Source organism: Cololabis saira, chromosome 13 (assembly GCF_033807715.1).
Source record: "Cololabis saira isolate AMF1-May2022 chromosome 13, fColSai1.1, whole genome shotgun sequence".
Lineage (NCBI taxonomy): Eukaryota > Metazoa > Chordata > Actinopteri > Beloniformes > Belonidae > Cololabis > Cololabis saira.
Window position 1 is genome coordinate 28,477,548 of NC_084599.1, and position 25,338 is coordinate 28,502,885.

At 41.3% G+C, this 25,338-nt stretch overlaps 1 protein-coding gene across 1 annotated transcript; it reads left to right on the forward strand.

Moving 5' to 3' along the window:
- The first annotated feature begins 1,232 nt into the window (after window positions 1–1,232).
- On the forward strand, window positions 1,233–24,424 carry jak3 (Janus kinase 3 (a protein tyrosine kinase, leukocyte)). Its single transcript, XM_061738524.1, has 24 exons — window positions 1,233–1,364; window positions 2,508–2,719; window positions 2,833–2,950; window positions 3,370–3,487; window positions 4,814–4,959; window positions 5,121–5,424; window positions 5,856–5,978; window positions 6,077–6,234; window positions 6,318–6,429; window positions 6,604–6,784; window positions 7,706–7,830; window positions 8,125–8,256; window positions 8,358–8,445; window positions 8,811–8,935; window positions 9,103–9,241; window positions 9,419–9,570; window positions 10,619–10,769; window positions 17,476–17,603; window positions 18,583–18,772; window positions 18,974–19,098; window positions 22,172–22,344; window positions 23,097–23,214; window positions 23,300–23,413; window positions 23,501–24,424. The coding sequence occupies exons 2-24, from the start codon at window positions 2,515–2,517 to the stop codon at window positions 23,618–23,620; spliced, it is 3,345 nt and encodes a 1,114-aa protein (XP_061594508.1). The 5' UTR covers window positions 1,233–1,364; window positions 2,508–2,514; the 3' UTR covers window positions 23,621–24,424.
- Window positions 24,425–25,338: the final 914 nt, after the last annotated feature.

Sequence of the window (25,338 nt, forward strand, 5' to 3'; positions counted from 1 at the left end):
AGCTGCAGCATGTTGGTTGGTGCAGGTAAAACCCATGATTAGCCACATGTAGTAAAGAGCAAGACGGCATTGCTTGTGCCAGGAATTTTGTAATATGTCAGACAACAGAAGAATGAATTCACACCATCGAACCAACTCAAACCTCAAAGAAAGTCCATAATGGTTCAAACAAAGGTTATACTGTAGTTCTTTACATCATATTAATTTTTGGATCAGACGTTTAAGTATTTTGACTTCAAGTCTAAGCCAAAAGAGTCAGACTTTGAATAACTATCAGAGTTTAAACATTGACAGTGAACTGTTTCATTACTCAGCTTATGCTCAAAATCTCTAAGAAAATGTTACGGTCTGATTTGTCAGAAAGTTGCTCATATGTTGCAATAATGGAGTAGTTTTAAAGGCTGGTGGAAGTTGGTTTGTAGTTTTTGGTTGACACATCATCAAAGTTAACACAAAATTTGCTTTGGTTAATCTTTGAGCATTTTACTTGTTATCCTAGCATACCAGAGGACCAGAGTCTGATAAGCTGTCGAAATACACCGTCAGCCCCCGTCGACTGTGCTTGTGCAATTCTGGTGGGGAGACGGGGAGGGGCTGAACAAAGCTTTAAACCGCAAATTATGTTCCATAAACTCCTATCTAGTTTTCACATGTCAAACTAAAATCAAAAAACAAAAAACAACCAATCTAACGCTGAAACATGAATAGGAAGAAGATACTATTGGAACAATATTTTGATCAGAAAAATTCATAATTACAAAAATTATAGCAGCAGTCAAACAGTTAAACTGCAGTTCAGATTGTGTTGTTAAAACTAAAGCAGGAAGTTAGACTTCTGAAGAGGGAAACCACAGTTATCACATGGCCTTCTTTTCCTGTAATGTCAGATAAATTGAGGTGTTCGGAGAACTGCAAGTCGAGTTTCTGTTTGGTGACACCCCTAAACCAGTCCCAATTATTACTCATGATCAAAAAAGTGTCCAAAACAGTTTGACTTACTTCTGTTCATTAAATTTTTCGGCTATAATTTGTGAACATACAGCATTGAGTTTTTCCCTTGATAGACCTTGTCTGGGCAGAAATCATAGAGGATGTTGCTCTACAAAGCATTCACTAAACAAGAACGACGTTCAACTTGTAAAGATCAGGGTTAAATATGGACGTGACTGCTGATGCTAAAATCAGGAAGCTTTTGAGGCTTCCTGTCTAAACACACTCTCACTCACACTCATATTCTTACGCGTGAAGTAGATGTTAGCGGGAAGAGAATGAAGAAATTGATAGCCTTATTTCCTGGAATGTATTTGTAATAGTACAAAAAGTGTGTTTAATATTAAATGGTACTTACGTCTGGCGCATGAACTGTAAGTATGAGACTGTTTTTACATATTGTATCCTAAGATTAGTGTGTTGTATGAAATCGTTCATCTGAACATGACAGCATTGTTATCAGTGTAACTTAAAATACATAATAATAATTTATTACCAATGATTGTAGTGTCAAACAATCTTGTATATGCTTAAGTGTCATATTGTGTATTTTAATTGATGTTACATACAGTCCCTGTTTCAGTAAAGGAGAAACATGATGAGTAGTTTCGGTCGATAGCGTGGGGAAGTCCACAATTCTATATTTAACATTTTTTAACAATATAAATAATATAATTTGAAAGTAATTTTGAGAACAATATACAGAATTTTCACATGGAATACTGAAATCTGGTAGTGTATTTCGGTGTACACATGTATGCAATCTCTGAGCAGGAACCTGCTCATCTTTAAACACATAAATAAAAATTGTTCACATGGCGGTCTTGTAACATTGACCTTTTTTGGACGACGGATCAAACTCTGTCTTTCCAATATAGGCCATTTGTCAGACACATCCAACATTTGTCTGAACCATGAAAACTATCCTTGAGACTGTAGCTGTGCAGAAAAGGCTGTTTGTTGTTACCAAGGTTATTTGTTATTAACAAGGTTGTTCATATGGGCATATTGTTACCATGGCAACATCTAAATCATTACTTTTTCTGGCACATGTGGATGCTTAGCCTCTACTCAATGCCTGCAACGCCCCCCCCCCCTTTTTTTTTAAGTGAAAACAAGCCTGTGTGTGAATATGAATGGCGTCAATGCAGCACTGGAGGCGTTTGCTAATGTTAAATTGGACAACAGTGTTTGTTTGTAGCCATCTGGTGCCCAAATCATAAGTCAAAGTTAGGTAAAGAATTAAATAGTGTTTCAGCCTGCACTATATAACAAGACTCTTTCATTGTGATGGATGAATGTCCATTCAGTCTGCCTCCATCCAAGCGTGTCATGTATCCAGATCTACAATTACGATCAATATTTGTTTTGCTGTATGTAGAGAGATGGCAAATAAACTGCTGGACTTATATATTGAATATATTGAATGTGTATAATTTGAGGCAAAAGAATAGTGTTATCACGCTATTGTTATGTCACAACTTTGATCACCTTGACTTATTTTGTCTGATTGATAGTTCAGAGATGCCCATGGATCACAGATACGAAGAGTCTACCCCTTTGATGGTCAGAGACCGGGGGGGCAGTCACAAGTCCAGCTCAAGTGTGGCCTCCAGTTTACAAGTGCACCTCTACTTCTTCCCTGGCACAAAGGAAGAGACAACGCTGCACATTTCATCTGGACAGATATCAGCTGAAAATGTCTGTATAAAAGCAGGAGAGAAATGTGGTAAGAGTTGAATTACAAATTAAACATGAGAGCAAAGAATTATTATTATGAGCTGGGTAACACACAGATGTTCATATGTCACATCGTGGTAAACTCATTTATTTATTTTGCAGGAATCTTACCAGTTTACCTTGGTCTTTTTGGATTGGCCTCTGCCGATCACTCATTTTGGTATCCTCCATCACACATGTTTGACTCAGATGAGAACATACAAGTTCACTTCCGAGTCAGGTAAGTGTAAATTATTTTTGATGAAGTTTCACCACTCTGTGCCCCAAGAGTTATTCATACAATAATCCCTCTGAGAAAGACTACATGGACAGTTAACTGTAGTGATTAGTCAACTAGAATTAGCGAACCAAGTTTCTTGCTATAAAAAATGTAGTATTGAAGATAGTTTGGATGTGTATTATTACGATATTACATAGCAAGATTTCAAATGAAGCTTCGAGTAGTGATACACCTTTAAAACTGAATGATATATAAACATTATTGGAGCCACATACAGACATTTTCAGCCAAACGCTAACAAATGGACCTAATCTTTAGCTCTTACATTCACAACAAGTGTAAAGAGGTGAACAGTATGATTACAGAATTCAGAGTTGGCGTCCTACTTAAGGAATAATGGATTTCTTTGTTGTTCAAAGGTTTTTCTTTGGAAACTGGTTTGGCCAAGGATCAAGAACCTCTTACCGCTACAGCCTGACGAGAGACAGGATCAGCCCAGTGCTCGACTACAATGCCATAGATTATCTTTTTGCTCAGGTAAAGTACACAATAATCCCTTTCACTAACATTGTACTCATCAATGAACTGATATGAATAATTATATATGAAACATTCTGGATACTTTTTTAAATCATTGTTCGTATTCACCATCAAGACTAACATCGTCACAACCTCAACACCATCACAAAATCTATTCATGACTGAGGGACCATTATGAGGCTATCTGATTTACATTTTCTTTCTCAGGGTCATATGTTTTCGACAACATTAATCTTCAAGAGATTGGTGAAGCAAAAATTTGGTGCAAAAACTTGAATTCATTTGGGTTTTGGGGATCAGCCCAGGCCTATAAGTGTACAACATCCCTCATATTATCAAAATAGTGGAGTTAAATGCTACAAAAAGTCCTCTGAACAATCAATGAAGAATTGACATTTACTGATAGTTTTTCTGTCAGTATGTATAGTAGGAGGGGTGTCCAGTTCCAGCTGTCCTGCATGTTTTAAATGTTTCCTTGCTGCAACACCTTTATCCTTTTTATTGACTTAACTTATCATGATTGTTTTATTTATGTGCCCTGTGCCTTATGGTGTGTTGTCTTTCATTTGCCTGTCCAGCACTTTGGACCATGTTGGTGTTTTTAAAGTGCTTTATAAATAAAGTTGTATTGTATTGTATTGTAACACACCTGATTCAAACTGATGGATCCTCATCAGCTTGTTATCAAGTTGCACAAGACTGTTTATGACACATTTCTTTGTATCAGGGTGTTTTGAAGCAGGGAAACATAAAACACGCAGGACAGTGGCCCTAGAGGACTGGAAAGGGGCATCCCTCCATTAAAGAAAGTTTCTACATCAGGTCATTAATGTTGTAAAATTGCCATTTCTAAGTTTCTAAGTTTCTAAACTATATGTAGTGAATGAATGTTCAGACTGGAGCCACACAACCACCAGGAAACAGGATTGCAGTCAATCAATTGTCGAGTTTATTTGAAATTCACAAGGTGAATGTTGGTTTAGTGAAGTTTCAGGATGATTGCCATGGTTCTAAAATAAAGAAGAACAAATTAAATTATCTTGACAAATGAAATCAATTCACTCTTAAAGCATGTTGAAAAATTACCACAAATCTCTCCAATAACCAAAACACGATTCTCAATAACAAACTAAATTGGATCAAATCTATCCATTCTTCGTGTCAGACACTTTAACTAAAGAATATTCAAATTCAAAGATCTACCACATAAAACACACAAAAATTGCCGTACCAATAGCTCAAAAGAGCTCCTTGGAAACTATGACATTAATGTTGACCACACAAGTTTGTAACCATCTGCCATTGATGTCTTTTGGTGTGAAGGTGCGAAGTGACTTCATCAGCAGTAAAGCAGGAGTTGTCCCTCCACTCAGTGCCCAGGAGGAGTGCCTTGGCCTTGCTGTGCTGGACTTGTGGCGAATGGCTAAAGAGCGCAATCAGACTGTACGAGACCTCTGCAAGACTGTCAGGTATTTACAGTTAGAAAAGTTTTCAGTTTTGGCCCAAATGAATACATTTAGGAATGTACTTTGATTTGAACATTCATACCCTACACCAGTATATAAACATCCATCATAATATGTTTTAATTGTTGTACTTTGCCATGCTTACACTAAATTCTCTTCTTCAGCTATAAATCATGTCTACCCAAGTCTCATCGCCATGACATCCAGAAGCGAAATCGCCTGGACCGCTATCGAATCCGAAACACCCTCAAGCGGTTCCTGAAGAAGCTTGGAAACAGCTCAGTAGATGAGTGCAGCTTGAAACTCAAATATCTGATAGAACTGGCTGGCATTGAGCCTTCTCTGGGAAGTGAGACCTACCATGTGAATCGGCCGTCCCCCTACTCAACGGCAACTTTCTCACACGTGAGGGTCACGGGAGAGACGGGAATTCAAAAAGGTGGAAGCTGTCACCCTGATGGTGGCCTGGTAAGAGGATTTAAACTTAAGTTTGTACAATTAAGAGGTTAATAGTATCTTACTCATACAGTAGTTGGACTGTGGTATACAAAGTGATCACTTTGCATTTTTTTACAAGGGGACATGGGACAATGAAAAAATGTTTACCGAAGCAAGAAATGCAGTTTTAATCAAATGCTCAAATTGAAATCAACGAGGTTGCTCATGCTGACTTTTAGAAAAAATTCACATTTAAAGTACTTCCTCACTGGCTTCACTTTTTAAATCCATCCATCTACATGTGGACACGATGGTCCTTCACCATGGCTTTGTAACCTTTTATGCACCATCTGTTGGTGAAAGGAGTGTTGCATGGTGTTATGTGGCAAAACTGGATGCAGAGATCTAATTGATCTTAAAGCTTAAAACCTGTAAACCTCTGTCTCGTTCTTTATTTATAGGAGTGGCATACATTTTGTGATTTCCAAGAAATCATTGACATCAGTATAAAGAGAGTCTGCCACGAGCTGGTGCCCCAAGACAGCAGGATGGTGACCATAACTTGTAAGGATGATAGATCCTTGGTAAAGAACTTCTTTTAAACAAAAATCATTTCCATTATTATTTTTTTTGATCAACAAAAAACTTTACTTATGTTTTCAATTTGACTGTCACATAACAGGAAGCCAATTTCCAGACTCTTAAAGAGGCGATTTCATTCGTCTCTCTTGTTGATGGCTACTTCAGACTGACCACAGACTCCAGCCACTTTTTCTGCCAAAACATCGCTCCACCAAGCATTCTGGAGGCGATAAAAAACCATTGCCACGGCCCAATTATGTGAGTCCTTTAACAAATGCTGAATCTGTCATATGTAAACATGAACACGTTTTTGATGCTTCTGCCATTTGTTGTCTGATCAGATCAGAGTTCGCTGTCAACAAGCTGAAAAAGGCAAGATGCAAAGGAGGTACTTTCCTCCTCCGGCAGAGTCCCAAGAGCTATGAGAACTTCTTCCTCACTGTTTGTGTTGAGGTAATCGCAAAAATAGAAGTAGACTAATTTAGGATTTATTTAATAATAATTTTGCAAAATGCTAAATGCCTTTATTTGATACATACATAAAATAGTTGAAAAAGATCCAGCAACTCCAAGGTAAGAGAGTTTCAAAGCCACCAGATGAACAGTCTGTTGATTCTGTTTCTGCAGACCCAATTTGGACTTGATTACAAAGACTGTCTCATTATCAAAAATCAGTACTACAACCTTCCTGGAGTCCAGAAATCATTTTCCAGTTTGAGAGAGCTGACCTGCTACTATCAACACAACAAGCTGCTGCTGGCTGAAATACCTGTCATGTTAGCTCGCTGCTGCCCACCTCGACCCAAAGGTATGTTTCCCAAACCAGCAATAATGCGACATTGCAACACATTCTTGCTCTCAGTTCATCACATACTGATCCCTGGTCGGGACCAGTATGGTTCAAGCAGTGAAAGTGTGGAGGAACAGGACACCCTAGGAGCAGTGTGATTCTTGTTTTCCATGTCCTTTTTTTAAACAATCCTTTTCATTTTGACTTTCTTTTTTAAGTTAATAATCTCGTTTACCCAATTTAAATATTGCTTACGTATCTGTTGCTCCACTTTCACACCCAAAGTAGCAAACTTAGACTAATTGCAATCAAACTTATTAATCAATCGTTGTGTCATTGGATTTTTAAGAAAATATCTTTTTTGGAGTGATACCATACTAAAAGTGTAGTCAATGTTTTTTAGAGACTGATCAGCCAGCCGGTGAGCACATACTACATCCATCTAAACAAGGTTGTATTTGGAGCTCAGAGAACCTGTGTTTTTCTTTATTTTACTTTGGAAAACTCTTAAAACCGTCCATTTTTGTTTTGTACTATTGATGTTACCCAGTGGTGTAAATTACAGCCTTTAAAAATGATGCATATTTGTTACAAAGTATTGATACGTGACAAGGGGAGAGGGATACTTTTAAAAGTTTGACCTCATCCGTCTCAAACAAATATTTTCTTTCATACACACTCGTAGAGCTGTTCTTGTAGCGATATTGAACTGCAGTGATTGTATCAGAGGCGATGTGGGGGTTCAGCATCTTATGGGCTGATAAATCAAACCGCTCCTCTTCAGTGGCAGGTGGAGCTGAATTTCAGCACTGAGAACCCTGCAGGTCTCATGAACTGGATATGTGTCCTGTAAAGATGCTCACAGTCAAACAAATTATTAAGTATAAGCTTAATGCTTCCATTTCTGGCGTGTTTGTTTTTTTTTTGCTGTTTCTGAAGAGCTGACAAATCTGATAATCATACGCAACAGCAGCATGGTTGAGACTCATGGTTCCCCAACACCTGAAAGGAACAAATTCAGTCATATCCAGTTCCACATGATCAAATATGAAGACCTGGAATGGGTAAGTGTGTCAGCATGAGACCACATTTGTTACTATACCTTTTCACTGCTCTACTTTCTATCGTTCTGCGACTCATTTTACTGTTTTTAATTCAACCCCATGACCACTAGCAGCCCTTCCTTTATTACAGCTCTTAATTTGATGGTTATTATAACGTGTTTTGTTAGTAAAAATATCACTGGGACAAATCACAGAGGAAATTAAGTTCAAGTGATGGTGTCACAGTTATCCAAAGAGTTATTGATTATGGAGGAATCTTCAGAGGAATTTTTTAAAGGTATTTTCCCTTTAAAGGGTGAAAGCCTTGGACAGGGCTCTTTCACCCGAATCTTTAAAGGCTCCAAAACAGACATCCATGATGGGAAGCAACACATGACAGAGGTTCTTCTGAAGGAACTCGATGCTGCTCACAGGAACCGCTGGGAGGTGTGCAAAACTTTTTTTTCTGTTGTAAATTCATAGATCCAAGCGGTGACATGGCATCATTAAACGCATGTTGCTTTTGTACTTTTTTCACCCTCTCTTAGTCATTTTTTGAAGCTGCCAGTTTGATGAGCCAGATCTCACACAAACATCTCCTTCATGTCTATGGCGTTGGTGTTCATGGAGTAAAAAGTAAGTTTAAACTAAGTAAGAGTTTTATAAATATCATTACTGTCTGATTGGGGATATGCTTAATAAGCTAATTCATTACAGGGATATTTAAAAGTGATCATTTTCTGTATTGCAATATTAGCGTCTTATAATACTCTATTTTCTTCATTGGCTCAGTTCACCGAGCTTTGCTTAGGATTGAAAAGAAAGTGTACTTTTGCTTTTCATAACTGATGTAAGTGAAATGGTGAATGGAAATGGTGTTTCCTTCATACTGAGAGAATAAAATCCTCATGCGGTCCGGCTCAGTCCCTGTTTACGTGGGTGAGGATTTGAGACTCGGTTTGAAGTACAGCTTTGAAAACATGTCACGCTGTGCCTCTCAGACATCATGGTGCAGGAGTTTGTCAAGCACGGGGCCCTCGACCTTTACTTGAAAAGAAGCAAATCTATGTCAGTGAGCTGGAAACTCAATGTCATCAAACAACTTGCATGTGCCCTCACCTTTCTGGTAAGAAAGTCTTTTATTTCAGGTGTTTTCTCCTTTAAAAAGTGTAAGCAAAAAAGTTCTTAAAACAGAATATTTACGTCCTTGTGGGTAATATCACTGTTACTGCCAAAATGAAATAAATAAACCAAACCTTGTCTGGTGTATTGTGGCATGTAACTGTTTTGCAGGAGGAGCAAAACATTGTACATGGAAACATTTGTGCTAAGAATCTGCTGCTGGCAAGAGAGGGCGACCACTCCAAGAACAGCTCTCCATTCATCAAGCTCAGTGATCCAGGCATCAGTGTGTCCATGCTTGGAAAAGATGGTAAAGATTCTTCCTGTAGTTATGCTTTGCATGCATAATCCAACCAAAAACGGGCAGAAACATTTGAAAGGTTCCTTTTTATAATTGAGATAAAAACCAGCTGATATTCATTTTGAATCAAACAGCATAATTGTGATTTTGTTGTTGTTGTAATAAATCACATTATGGTTTCTTTAGTTATCCTGGACAGGATCCCCTGGGTGGCCCCGGAGGTGCTTCAGGCCTCAGACAACCTGACCCTCGAGTGTGACAAGTGGAGCTTTGGTGCCACTGTGTGGGAAGTCTTCAACAATGGAAACTCCCCACTTCAAGGCTGGAGCCTCGAGCAGGTACAGCACCAGGTTTAGTTCAGGGTACGAGCAAGTATATAGACTTTACCCAGTACCTGCACGTCCTCACTTCTAAATCACCTCTCGTGTATTTCATAAGACAGTTATTTACTTGCGATGGGTTTGGTTCATTTCTTTTACTTTGAAGGTCAGTCTTTGTCTTGTCCTAGATGGTTGACTTAGGGCCAGTCCCAATACACCCCCTCGCCCTACTTTTTAGCCCTACCCCTAAATTTTCCGCGTTCCCGTGAGGGTAGTGGTGTCCCAATTCCTCTTTGCATGTAGGGGTAGTGGGCATAACGAGGGGTTGGGGGTATGAATCTAGCCCTTCAGAGCGAGGGATTTCAGATGCTGACTCGCCGACCAAGGGCCAGAGAAAATTTCCCAGAATGCTTTACGTCATCATTTGCATACTGAATCAAACAAAAAAACATGGCGGACATTTCTCATTTTTTAGTGAATAAAATCAATATTTTGAGTTAGTTTCTGCATAAAAATGCATTTTGATTACATTTCTAGCGAGAAATATATATTTTACTTTCATAATGTTCACTCAGTGAATGTACATAATCACTCGCTTGCTCGTTTTTGCGAAGTTTTTTCAGATCTCGCCAAAATAAAGGCTGATTTATGGTTCTGCGTTACACCAACGCAGACCCTACGCCGAAGGGTACACGGCGCCGTGCACTGAGTGAATATTTTGAAAGTAAAATATATATTTCTTGCTAGAAATGTAATCAAAACGCGTAATCAAATCAGAAACTAATTCAGGATATTGTTTTCAACCTGATCTCACAGAAATCCGTGAAATGCCCAGGACCGCTTACGTACTCGAACGTAAACCACGCAGTGACGTAGCAAGTGGTGTCCCAATCCCTAGGGAAGATTACAAAGCCCTACCCCTTGTGGCTTCATTTTGAGGGTGAAGTGGTAGTGGGTGAGGGCTAGTGGTAGTGAGTAGGGTGAACATTGGGATTGGCCCTTAATCTAAAGCAACACTGTAAAAAGGACTTTTTGATAATTGTTGCTACTGATGTGTTTTCCACAGAAGCAGATGTTTTATGAAAGTTCGAAGCAGCTGCCTCCCTCCCAGTGGACTGAGTTGGCAGATCTCATTGGTCAGTGTATGGACTATGAAGCAGCGTTCAGACCCTCCTGTCGCAGTATCATCCGTCAGCTCAACAGCCTCATCACATCAGGTATCAGTGTTTACAACACAGCACTTACAAATGAAAGTGTCTGAAGAAGGTAATTTACTTCAGTTACAATCACAACTTGCATTTCAGTGAACAATGTGGTTCAGTGGAAACCATTTGTCATCCTGGCGTTGTGCAAAACGTTTTCAGTCAATTTTAGACTCCAATTATTGTTCTGCAGTGCGAAAATAAAGTAGTTGAAATCAAGAGGATAGCTGTTTAACCAACAAACTTGAATGATTCCTACTGAGCATCATGTAAAACATCTGGTTGAATAGTAACATTGAACAGTTTTGTAACGTAGGAACATTTCCGTGATCTGGAGAGTAAAGGGCAGTGGAGGCCAGCTCAATAAGTCCGGTACAACATATGAGCATTATTATGAGAGATGACTGAATCTGCTGCAGTAGAGAAAGATTGAGCGATTCAATGAGTGCAGTATTATTCTGTTTCTGGGTGATGAGCACATCAGGGCAGATGAAGTTCCCCACTTTACTGTGTGGGCAGTGTTATGACCTGGAGTTGCGTCATTGGTGAGGTGTAGGTTTAGCAATATTGTTTTTCCCCAAAAACGGTGTCAGCTGACTACGAGAGCATACAGAATGAGCAGCTTTGTGATTTTGATCATGGATTTAGGATGTGATGGAGATGCAGTGACTCATTAGTCAAGGTTTTGATGAAACGCTTATTCATCTCTGGAGGAATAAAAATGTTTTAACATACATACATACGTTTATTGAAATTATGCTACATGATGCAGAATATGTGTTGTGAGTGTTTTTTTTATGGTTATTCTGTCCAGGACGTGTATTGTAATAAATGTTTTGCTAGCATTCCTTCAAGTACAAATAGGACGAAATGCATTTAGGCAGCCAGTTTCAGAGTAGTCAGTGTAGTTTTCCAATCTGGAATAATCCCCATACTTGCTTTTTATTCTCCCATTCATGAAGTATGGGATGGGCCAAAAGACACAACTGCAAAAACCCATTGTAAATAGACGTTTCCAAACGTCAACTTGAACGGCAAGCTCAAACACTGCAGGCTAAAACAATCCACACGACCCCAGGTGTCACCAAGGCAAACAGAGGGCAACTTCCCATCTACTGTTCGGTCCCTAAACGGGATTCCACGCTGGCTGTAATTAAAACTCTTAAAAAAAAAAAAAAAGAAACACTCACACAGGTTTAACCCTTTATAGGGCACTCATTGAAATACTTGGAAATGTACAATTTCAACCCTAGAGTGTTATTGGGGACCACTACCAGAGTATTTTTCATTTTTTCTTTTTTTCATTTTTTTTTTTATTCTAGATGCAAATCAAGGTCAAAGAAGTTACCATATATGGTTCTTGCCCATCGCGAGTAACATTGTATCTAACACTGATGTTACCATGTATGGTTACTTGCCCATTGTGGGTGAAATTGTACCCATACATTTGATATGTATACAAATACAAAAAACACATACAACATAATATTTATGATACTTTATTTTTTTAACTTCTCAACATCTTACTGTCTCTTCATAGAGATATTAGAACTTTTCTCCATAAATGGTACAACTTGACTTATAGGGCTTCTCTTTTTTTTCATCCATATATTTCGTCCAATCAGTCCAATCACCTCCTGACCCTCTCTCTCCACCAGCAGCAGGCAGGTTGACCATGCCATTGACCATCCCACAGAACAAGAAGTGAAGAATAGCATTAGAATTAATGGTGGTACTGATATTATGCTATACAAATCTGTGGCAACATCCAATGCAACATCCAATATTGTCTTACCTTATAATGCGCTATTTGTAAAACGAAAACACCCCAAGTATGACTTACTAGATGCACCGGGCATATGTCTACAAAAGGACACTGTCACTTGAACTAGTTTGACCATAAGGGGGTGTATTTGTAAAAAAAAATACACAAAGTATGGCTTACTAGAGTATCTGGCATATGTCTATAAAAGGTTCCTCAGTCACTTGCACTAGTTTTACCACACAGGGGCGTATGATCATATATGGGATCACCATTATTCATGCTAACCATTTCACTGATTTCACTAATTCTGCACAAACACTTATCTCATCAGTTAGCAACATCATTCAAACACATACTGTGTGAGTGTCATTAACTTACCATGGTTAGTTTCAGCTTTCTGAACTTTTGGGTGGAAGAAGGTAGGAGCAAAAATGTGAACTTTCCCCTTCTTGAAAATCAATGAAGTTCCTGCTTCTCCAGGGCACTGCTGATTGGTCAGATGCCATGATGACACTGTCTGTGACAAAGCATGATCTGTGCTGATTGGCAGGATTAACTCACATGACTTCAAGACCTTAGCTTAGCTTAGCTTTCCTGAGGCTCAAGAGTCTCCCTTGGGGTCTTAGCTTTAGCGCTGGTCCGGCACAATAAGGATTCAGTCTGGGGCACCAATAATGGCCGGAAAACCTCTTCCACAGCTGGAGAGTGGACGGCATGTTCCTAGACGGCCACACTAACTGCCACTGTCCCTGCCTACGCAGCAGCCTCGCCCTATAGTTAGAGAAATAACAGGAATAATCGTTCAGTTGCGGCTACAAGCACCAAAATTACTTCCGGCGCCGGAGAGGATGGCAGCCGCGGTGATTTGGTGCGTGTTACTTTGTCTCTTTTTATTTAATAATGCAGCTTTCTGCTACGACTCCCGATGCTCTTTCACCAGAGAAGAGCTGATGAACATCAGAAGAACAACTCCAGCGGATTTATTTCCCACTTTTCTCCTTCCATCAGTGGAATTATTGGACATTCTAGTCAAAGGTGCGATCACCTTTGTTCACGCGGTGAAGCGCAGGAGGAGAGGTAAACGGGCAGGCGCGCTCGTGCGTCTCCGCCGGCGCGGACGCCGCACACCTTTACCTGGCATATTTCTCTCCAATGTGCGATCACTTTGCAATAAAATGGATGAACTTCAACTACTAGTGGGGAAGAACAGAGACCTCTCCTCATCCTCCGTTCTCTGCTTCACGGAGACGTGGCTGTGTGGTCTCATCCCGGACTCTGCGCTGCAGCTGGCAGGCTTCCAACTTTTCAGAGCCGACAGAGACGCGCAGCTCTCCGGAAAAAAGAAAGGTGGAGGAATCTGCTTTTACATCAACAACGGCTGGTGCAAAGATGTGACAGTGATCCAGCAACACTGTTCTCCCGATCTGGAATTTTTTATTATAAACTGCAAACCCTTCTACTCTCCCCGTGAGTTCAGCTCATTCATCCTGGTCGGCGTTTACATCACACCGCAGGCCCACGTGCAGGACGCTCAGCGCGTGCTCGCCGACCACATACTGAACGTGGAGCGGACAAACCCGGACTCCTTAGTTACTGTCCTCGGCGACTTTAACAAAGGTAACCTCAGCCACGAACTCCCTAAATACAGACAGCTAATTAAATGCCCGACCAGAGAGGGAAACATTTTGGATCACTGTTACTCTACAGTGAGAAGAGCCTATCATGCCGTCCCCCGAGCTGCACTGGGACACTCAGACCACCTGATGGTCCACCTGATTCCAGCATATAAGCAGAAACTAAAGCTCTGCAAACCTGCTGTGAGGACCTCAAAGCAGTGGACCAGGAAAGCTACGGAGGATCTTCAGGCATGTTTGGACTCTACTGACTGGGACGTTTTCAGGACTTCTTCCAGCAGCCTGGACGAGCTCACAGAGGCTGTTACATCTTACATCAGCTTCTGTGAGGACAGTTGTATTCCAACACGAACCAGGGTTGTTTATAACAATGACAAACCCTGGTTTTCTTCTAAGCTCAAAAGGTTGCGGCTGCAGAAGGAGGAAGCGTTCAGGAGTGGCGACAAGGACAGGCTCAAAAAGGCAAAGTACACGTTTAGCAAGGAGGTGAGAGCAGCTAAACGTCTGTACTCTGAGAAACTACGCCAACAGTTCTCAGATAACGATGCCAGCTCAGTCTGGAAGGGACTGAGACAGATTACTAACTACAAACCCAGAGCCCCCCCCTCCATCAACGACCGACGCCTAGCCAACGACCTGAACCAGTTCTACTGTCGCTTTGAAAGACAAAGGGACAGTCCTGACACCATCCCCCCGGACTGCACTCACATTCCCCAGTTCCATTCCTCCAACAGCACCCCCCCCTCCCCAGCAAGGGCTGGAGCCTCTCCACCACTTCACACCCCAGAGGCCCCATCCTCCACCCCCCACACCACTGCGACGCCCCTCTCTATCCTGGAGAGGGACGTCAATAAAATATTCAAAAAACTGAACCCCCGCAAAGCAGCAGGACCGGACTCTGTCTCCCCATCCACCCTGAAGCACTGTGCCGATCAGCTGTCTCCGGTGTTCACAGACATCTTTAACACCTCCCTGGAGACATGCCATGTGCCAGCCTGCCTCAAAACCTCCACCATCATACCTGTCCCCAAAAAACCAAGGACCACAGGACTTAACGACTACAGACCCGTCGCCTTGACCTCTGTGGTCATGAAGTCTTTTGAGCGCCTTGTGCTGCCACACCTCAAAAACATCACCGACCCACTACTGGATCCCCTGCAGTTCGCCTACAGAGCCAACAGGTCTGTAGACGATGCTGTAAACATGGCCCTGCACTTCATCCTCCAGCACCTGGACTCCACAGGAACCTACGCCAGGATCCTGTTCGTGGACTTCAGCTCTGCTTTTAACACCATCATCCCATCTCTGCTCCAGGACAAGCTCTCCCAGCTGAACGTGCCTGACTCCACCTGCAGGTGGATCACTGACTTCCTGTCTGACAGGAAGCAGTGGGTGAAGCTGGGGAAACATGTCTCTGACCCTCGGACCATCAGCACCGGATCCCCTCAAGGCTGCGTTCTCTCTCCTCTGCTCTTCTCCCTGTACACCAACAGCTGCACCTCCAGTCATCAGTCCGTCAAGCTCCTGAAGTTTGCGGACGACACCACCCTCATTGGACTCATCTCTGATGGTGATGAGTCCGCCTACAGGTGGCAGATGGACCAGCTGGTGACCTGGTGCGGTCAGAACAACCTAGAGCTCAACGCTCTAAAGACAGTGGAGATGATAGTGGACTACCGGAGGAACGCAGCCCCACCTGCCCCCCTCACCCTGTGTGACTCCCCAGCAGACTCTGTGGAGTCCTACCGCTTCCTGGGGACCATCATATCCCAGGACCTCAAGTGGGAGCTGAACATCACCTCCCTCACCAAAAAAGCCCAGCAGAGGATGTACTTCCTGCGGCAGCTGAAGAAATTCAACCTGCCAAAGACAATGATGGTGCAGTTTTACACGGCCATCATTGAGTCCATCCTCACCTCCTCCATCACCATGTGGTACGCTGCTACCACTGTGAAAGACAGGAGCAGGCTGCAGCGTATCATCCGCTCTGCAGAGAAGGTGATTGGCTGCAATCTTCCATCTCTCCAGGACCTGCACGCCTCCAGGACCCTGAAGCGTGCAGGAAAGATTGCAGCAGATCCCTCCCACCCCGGACACAAACTGTTCCAGACTCTTCCCTCTGGCAGGAGGCTGCGGTCCATCAGGACCAAAACCTCACGCCACAAGAACAGTTTTTTCCCGTCTGCAGCCTTCCTCATCAACAAGGCCCCGGTCCCCCCTCCCCCCCCCCCCGACTACCAAGGACTGCCCCCCCATCCCACTCTACGTTACATTAACGTAAATATTCCAACCCCGTAACATTTGTACAGACTCATATCCGGCACTTTACAAACCTCATTGTACATTTCTGTTTATACTTTTTACCTATCCTAAGTTTCTAAGTCACTTTTGTACAGACTCACCCGGCACTTTAAAACCTCATTTTGTACATTTTATTTTATTATTTTACTGTTTATACTTTTTATTGTTTATACATTTCATTCTATTTTATTCTATCTCTTATATATTTGTTTTTATATTTGTATTGTGTTGCACCAATCCCCATAACATATTCCTCGTGTGAAAACTTGGCAATAAACCCCTTTCTGATTCTGATTCTGATTCTGATTCTGAATTGGCACACATACTCCTTAGGGGTTGCTCTTTTGATAAAACCATTGTGCCAAAAAAAAAAAAAAGATGGCGGCCTTTTTTCAAGATGGCCGCCATCGAATATACAGTAATATTGCATTTCGCAACAAAATCCAATAGAGTTGTCCTATTGGAATGACCTTGGCGTCAAATCATAACCTTTTCACTATGTAGTATCTAAATTTGGACCCATGGACTTACTCATTGGCTTCCTTGTACCATACATCAGTCCCAGAATACTACAGCCCCACTAGCTGTCTTCACCGCCAGCATCCCTAACCAGCTGCGATCAGCACCTTCCCTCCAAATTCTACTGCGCACAAAACAGTGTACTTAGCTGTGCTTGGGGCCCAATGGCAATCACCAAGCTCCTCTCTCCAGACACACCGACATACAACGACTGAGCTCTTTTAACGGCTCCCTCACAGGCGCTGCCACTCATCACAGCTCTGGTCCGGAGCTCCTCACTCTCCATCACTGAAACCACCCAAACTTCACTACAGCATTAACTTGTGTTGACAAGAAAGCACAATTGTTATACAATTGTACAATTGTTACACAATTGGTATAAATCCCTTTACGTATTTATACAAATGCTACTTTGAGATTGTGACTGACAGTCGCTTTACAATTGACTCTTTTTTGTGGGCCATTTAATGCAGTTACATCCTGTTTTCATGTTGCGTGTCAGACTATGTGATCCTTCATGCCGCTGAGCCCGTCACGGAGAGTCCTGTGAGCCTGGTTCTCACCCCAACCCAGCACAAAGACACACTGTTTGAGGAGAGACACTTACGCTACATCTCCCCGCTGGGAAAAGTAAGTGTAAAGCAGCAGACTATGTATGTCAGGGTTTGACATTCCCCCCCAGTCTTCGAGTTTTTGTTTTGCCCCGCCTGTGTCCCATCTACCCTGATTGTCGGCACCTGTGTCTCGTTGTGTCTCGTTATCCCCTGAGTATATCTGGTCTTGTCATTCCCTTGTTCCCTGTCGGCCCGTACTGTTCTTCCCTCCATGTTTCCTGCCACCGTTTTCCTCCAGGTTTTTGATCCCTGTTTCTTTGAGTTTTTGATCCTGCTAAGCAGCGCTTTGTTACTGTCAGGGTTTGACATTCCCCCCCAGTCTTTGAGTTTCTGTTTTGCCCCGCCTGTGTCCCATCTGCCCTGATTGTATGCACCTGTGTCTCGTTATCCCCTTAGTATATCTAGTCTTGTCATTCCCTTGTTCCCGGTCGGTCCGTTCTGTCAAGTCTTTGTCAGGCTGGTGTGGTGAGGACCCAGATGCAGGAGAGAGAGGGAGGCCGGAGGCAGGAGTTCTCAAAAAAAAACAAGGATTTATTCCAACAAAGGCAAGAATCAAAAACAAAGCGCTGCTTAGCAGGATCAAAAACTCAAAGAAACAGGGATCAAAAACCTGGAGGAAAACCGTGGCAGGAAACATGGAAGGAAGAACAGTACGGACCGACAGGGAACAAGGGAATGACAAGACCAGATAAACTCAGGGGATGACGAGACACAGGTGCCGACAATCAGGGCAGATGGGACACAGGCGGGGCAAAACAGAAACTCAAAGACTGGGGGGGAATGTCAAACCCTGACAATGTACACACCAGTCAAAGTAATCAAGGACGTCAACTTCCGACTGTTAGGAATATCAACAATTCGGTTTAGATTTGCAAACTGAAGTTGTGGAGTACCGGAGGGAAAGTCTCATGGTTGCTGCTGCCATTTTCATGTTTGAAAACATTATTCGTACAGTTTGGTTGTGGATGAAAAGTGTGTGACTGAAATTTTTCCAGGGTAACTTTGGCAGCGTTGAACTTTGTCGTTACGACCCGCTGGGTGATAACACCGGCGAGCTGGTGGCCGTGAAGAAGCTGCAGCCCAACAAGCAGTCGAACCTGGAGGACTTCCAGAAGGAGGTCAAAACCCTCAGTGTTTTACACTGTGACTTCATCGTCAAGTACAGAGGACTCTGCTACAGCATGGGTAAAATAAACAAGTATTAGAGCGTAAAAGCTTTACAACAATTCTGTGTTTTCACATGATTATTACAGTGGTGAAAGTAAAATTAACCAGAGAGCCTCCTCTTGCTATTTTTTAATAAGAATAAGTTGCTTGTTACGCATTTGATGTATGTCTAAGATACATTTTCCCGACAGAAACTGATAAATGTTTGTCTGACCACAGGTCGCCTCAGCATGAGCCTGGTGATGGAGTACCTGCCGTATGGCAGCCTGATTGGCTACATGGAGAGCAATCGACCCAACATCAACACCAGGCGGATGCTACTTTTTGCTTCTCAGATCTGTAAGGTGAGAATCAGAAATATGGAGCTTAGATTAAAAGTTATCTTCATAAAATAAAATACAAAATATTCATACTGTAAATTAGATATTACATTTTCAGAGGAAATTAAAAAAAAATTCCTTCCTGCAGATTATTGATTGTCTGTGATGTGGATTCAAACAGGGTTAAATTGTCCGATAACCTCTGTGTTTGCTGAAATAGGGAAGAAAACTGGCAGTGGAATTTCCACTTTATAAATCACAGACATGACATATTGGAAACAGATCAATATCACAGACAGGTGATTAGTGCAGATTACTGCAGGTCTCCAGGTGAAGCTAGTCTTGTGTGAAAAGTGCATAAGAATATTAAAATCTGCTTTACTGGAAATTATGTGAAATGACTTGTCTGTTATTACAGTAAAAACTTGTTTCAAATACCGGTAATAGAAAAAGTGAGAACACCCATTAAGCACACCTGAATCAAACATCTTAAGCCGGGCATACACTGTGCGATTATCGGCTCGTTTTGAGCCGATTTTCCAGTCGTGCAACTTTTTTTTGATTGGGCCCGATTTTGACCCAATCGTTGCTCGTGCCTCGTGCAGTGTACGTGGGGTAACGACGAGAGATTAACACCTCACGACGAGCTCCCGATCACAAATCGTGAGGTCGCAAGAAAATCAAGCATGTTTGAAATCCTGGTCGCTCCTCGTGAAGGCATCGCACAGTTGAAGCAGTGTTACGAGCCGATTAACCTCATCCTTTCACAGAGAGCATGCGCAATCTCTGATGTCACCTCAAAAACTATTATTTGTAGTTTAAGTGTTGCAAATTCACATTACAAATCATGTTTTAATAGCAAAAAAAAGACCGCATTTCCACGTACGGTGCGGGTCGCCGCGTACCCTACGCCGTAGGCTCTGCTTTGGTGTAACGCGGAACCATAAATCAGCCTTCAGTGTGTGCGCTGTCTGCTGTAGACCGTCAGGTCACCCACCTTTTCGTTTCATCTCGTTCCCACCTCCTGCGTGTAAATTCTTTTCACTTAAAAAAAAAGAGCTATTTATGTTAAGCATAGGATAAAAGTTTGAACTCGGATTTTTGGGAAGTATTTTCAAGATCGTTATTTTAATAGCGGGACTATTTCCAGCGGCGCCTGTGTCGAGGAGCGCTTCGGACGCGTCACGTGATCGCGCTGGACCAATAACAGCGGCCCCTGATGTAAATAAACCTGACGTCATACAATGTTGGCGCAACCTCGTCTTCCCAAATATGTAGAAAAATAGAATATAATGAGCCGAAAAGTGCACAAAAATGACTAAAACAGTGTTATATGATGCCACAATGAAGATGAATTATAAACTAAAGTGAAATAATAAAAATCGCCCATAATGTGATTTCGTTTTTATCATTGTGCTGTACTGTTCGGAACAACTCTTTTTTCTCTTCTCATTTTGCTGGGACGTCGGGTTCCTCCGCGAGACACAACTTTTGCAGTATGCGTTCATTGTTATGTCTAAAAATGATGCGCAGTGCCCGCCCAATCAATCAGAAACGGTACAGATATTTTGGGATTTTTTAAATATATATATATATATAAAAAAATAAAATTATAAAAAAAAATAAAGGATCCCATAACCTTTGATCGGGGGTCCAGGACGCACGTTTGGGTGGACACAGCCCACCCCTGCCCCAAAACCGGCCTCGAGTTCCAGTACACAGAGGTCCGACGGGAGGATTATGATCGTATAGTGTCAGCAGACGGGTCGCATCCGAGCATCGGCTCGTACAGTGTGAGAACATAAATCGTGGGCTCTGAACTTTTGAACTCCGCGATCTAGTCGTGCAGTGTGAGATGGGGCAGTCTCAGTCTCAGAGCCGAGCTGGCAACCCGGATGCCGAAACAATACTGACTTGGTGATTGGGAGATAGGTGGAGGGTGGAGCTTCAGAAACAATACTGACTTGGTGATTGGGAGATAGGTGGAGGGTGGAGCTTCAGGCCAAAACAAAAAATGACAACATAAACATCAGTTGAGGGCTGCAACTCCTCTTTTTAAACTGGAATATCCTGGCTTGAGTGCTGTTGTCAGTGACATAAGTATTTGAAATGAACATGATTTTTAAATGTCTGTTGACATATCGGGGTCATTTTATGATACGTTTTATTATTGCTCTTACATATAGCTCCTTTAAGACATATTATGGGGGGAGATTTTTTTTTTTTTTTTTTTTTTTTTAAAGAAAAAGAAAGGTCTTAAGTATTTCTTAAATGTCTGTTGTGGGTTATTAAAATAATGGTGAGGGGGGGCACGGTGGCGCAGCTGGTAGTGCAGCCGTCTCACAGCAAGAAGGTCCTGGGTTCGATACCCGCCGGGGGACGCTGTGGGCGCTGAACTGCGTGTTAGTTCCCCCATGACTTCAGCGCCCACACCCTGGGTGGAGTTGGCGAAAGGGCCTTTCTGTGTGGAGTTTGCATGTTCTCCCCGTGTTCCCTTAGGTATGGGAGCTACCCTCACAAAAAACATGCACACAGTCCTGGGCTATACATGCCCCCTCTGGCCAACCGGGGCGCCAGATGGGATGGGGTGGGGAGGATCCGGCCGGAATAACGTGATCCTTCCACACGCTACGTCCGGCCGGAGAAGCCCCACCCTGTCTGGTGAAAAAATGCGGCCTGCTCACTCCTCAGGTTAAGGAGGAGACCTGAGCTCAGTGCAGGGCCCTCCCGGGGTTGGTAGAGGATGGCAATGCCCAGGACTGTCACTTAGGTAGGAGCACTGGGTGGTAAAAATGGGAAAAAACCGGGATAAAAATATTTAAAAAAATAAAAAATAATGGTGAGGATACCTGTTGTAAAATATCTTGCAACAAAACCTTTACCTTGTTTAAATCCAGTCACATCAGTGGGATTATCGTAGATTCGAGGGTAGAAGTCACATATTTTATAAGTGTACAGTGTAAAAATACATCTAATCTATCTGCATCAGAAGCTTTTGTTCTCATGAGATAGCCTTTTGTTTTTTACTGTCAAATGTTTCTGAGACACAACGATTCCTTTTTACTCAGATTATTCTTTTTGTCTTTGATTCTCTCAGGGGATGGAGTACCTGCAGTCCCTGCGTTATGTCCACCGGGACCTTGCAGCCAGAAATATCCTTGTTGCCAATGAATCTTTGGTGAAAATCGCTGATTTTGGGCTGACAAAGATTATTCCCTGTGACAAGGAGTATTACCGTGTCACACAGCCTGGAGAGAGCCCCATCTTTTGGTACATTGTCCCTCATTTAAAGGCTGAAATTTAAGTTACAGTGTAAAAGGTGTTTCTCAACATGGGTCTGGGAACCATAAGTTACTGGAAAATAACAGCAATGTAACAAAAAAAAATACAAATGACAGGAATACATTTCAAAGTTTCAAATTCCCATGTGAAAAAATGTGGAAACACTGTTAGGGTTCAGGGGACGAGCACCCGAATGCAAAAGACTGAGAGGCAATTCAACATTAAAAGGTTAATTTACACCAAAAGTGGGGCCGCTGATTATACATTATGTATTTATATATTTAAAAATATATATATATGTTATATATTAAATTGATTATATTCTAAAATGCATATATATTGCATATATATGCTTTAGGTTTTTACAAAAAAAAAGGATTTAATTAGCAGAAACTCAAAATTAAAACCATAAAGGGACATTTGGAATATATAACGTGTTATTACATCTCTCGTCTTTGGTGCAGCAAACAGAAATCCTTCAGGTATATCTCTGCAGAGCTGAAAGCTACTCTTTTAAGTAAAACTAATATTGCATAATGTTTAAGTAATGTTTTTTTGTGTGAGTGCTGTGAGAAGCAACATGTGGGTACTGTAGGTCTTGAATGTTGTTTTTCTTTTCTATTGTAGAAAATAAAAATGGAAAATCAGGTCACAAATTAAACCTGCTCACAGCCTTTCAAGATAATAACATGCCATTTTTTTCTTGTAGTTAAAATTCACACGCTGCTTATTTAATGCAGGTACGCCCCAGAGTCCATCAGCGAGTCCAGATTCTCGCAAAAATCAGACGTCTGGAGTTTTGGCATCGTTCTTCATGAGCTCTTCTCCTACTGTGATGTGAACTGCAATCCAAAACGGGTAAGACAGAGAACCATTTTTGTTCCCAGGTGTAGGCAAACTTTCAGCCTAATTTTGAATAACTGGAAATGATTCTTTTGTTTAGCTATACATGCAGGAGATTGGACACAGCGCACAAGGTGCATCCATTTCAATGCATTTGGCAAATATTCTGAAGTTAAACTGGAGACTGCCGGCTCCTCACAACTGCCCACCCAAGGTATGTGCACCCTGAGAATTCATATCCAATGTAATTTTTTAAGGGATTTTTTTTGTATTTTTTCATCACCATCTACTTTTGTGACAGGTATACAGCTTGATTATGGAGTGCTGGGCGTACGACTTTGATGACCGGCCGTGTTTCTCCAGCTTGGGAAACCAGATTGAAACCCTAATACAGGATGAAAGAGAGAGCCCAAAAGGCTGAAGATCAACATGACTGTATCTCAGAGTTGTTGTTGATTCAACAAACTGACAAGAGAAAAAAATCTAACTTCCTTTATAGTCTCATTTGAGGTTGTCAGAATGACAACAGTGAATGTCTACGGCAGCACATAGTATATACAGATTTGTTACTGACTAACACGAGTATTGTGATAGACGCATTTATAAGCAGGATTAAGAAAAGTCACTCACTCAAAACTGCCACAAGGCCTGTACACTCATGAACCTGTATTAGTTGTTAGATATCTTTTTAATAAAACAGGTACTTTATTCCCCAGTTACATTTTTAAACAGAGGACATTATAGTCATATAACCTTTTAGTATGACCATAAGATGACATTTCAATATGGTATAAAGAGATAAAGAGATAAAATATATGGCCTTGCTTTTGATTTTCCCTGAGCTTTCCTTATTGAAATATAAAAGACTTTGAATTTTGACTGAAGGTATAACTTTTGATTCAATGTTTTCTTTGTGCATTTTACTGTAATGAGGTTTTTTTCTAAAGAATATATATATATATATATAACTGGGATCTTGTTTTGTGGCCTAAAATAAAATTAATATCGAGGCAGTTTCTTATTGATTATTACTCATAACAATGATGTCATGTTCTTGTAAATGTGTGAGGCAATTGAGTATCTTAGATATGCAATTTTCAACTAATCCACAAGGACTTTAAAAAGTCAATAAAATGCATGAAATAGATAATAGAAATAGATAGCAATGTTGGTTGTTTAATGGGTGCACTGTAATTCATCACAACATTAAAAGCAATGAACAAGGAACTACTAAAAACTTAATTGGTGTCAACTTAATTTGTGTCAAAATTTGCCTCAAAAAGCTTTTTTCTTAGGGTTAGGCTTGTTTTCTCTAAAAGTATTACCTTTATTAAATCTTCCCTTTAATAAGACTTAAAGGGAACACATTATGAAAAAGTGAACCATTAAGATTTACAGGGTTCTGTTACATCACAGACCCAACGTATGTAATATATATGCACATAAATGTTATACATAAGTCACTGTTGCTGGAAATAGACACTGACGCAACCGACCTCCATGGAGCTTATTGCCTCAGTGAAAGCAGCAAAATGTGCAAGCAGAGGAACGTATGTTTCTGAACAGATTGTCCTTCAACAAACTGAACTATCACACCATTGGTACACTGCTGTTCAGTCTTGCCATCACACATTTTTTCTGTGTAAAACCATTTGAACAAAAAAGCTTTTAAAGCCCTTAGCATTAGTTTAAAATGCTTAAAAATAGTTCTTATTGTTGACGAGGCTTAATAGGAAGACAGACAATTAAAATTACCCAGCGTTTAAATGACAATTTGAACGAGTGTAACTTTCAAGGGTTTGCTTTTCTTTGAATTTACACTAACTGAATGCGGTAGCTATTTCAACGAAGAAAAGTTGCAAAGAGTGAATAGTTTTAACACTATGAGTCTGTAAGAAAAGCATTAACTCATAAGTTATGATGATTGACTCGATTGTTTTCAACCAGGTTACAGAAAAAAAGCACACAAAGCCAATATCTAACATAGGACAACGTAGGACCAGAGCCGGATTAAATAAATGGACTACACTAGGCAGACTGTGATTTTTGGGCCCCCCTCCATCGATGTTATTTATGAATTGAAATCTTAAACTTACCAAAGTTACTAATAAAAGTTAATTCACATTTTACATAGCATAG

Bases quoted from the DNA above. Each gene is read 5' to 3' on its own strand.
- jak3 (XM_061738524.1), top strand. From the start codon at position 2,515: ATGCCCATGGATCACAGATACGAAGAGTCTACCCCTTTGATGGTCAGA. The intron at 10,770-17,475 runs GTATCAGTGTTT...GTTGCGTGTCAG, and splicing joins CAACAGCCTCATCACATCAG to ACTATGTGATCCTTCATGCC. The intron at 23,414-23,500 runs GTATGTGCACCC...CTTTTGTGACAG, and splicing joins CTCACAACTGCCCACCCAAG to GTATACAGCTTGATTATGGA.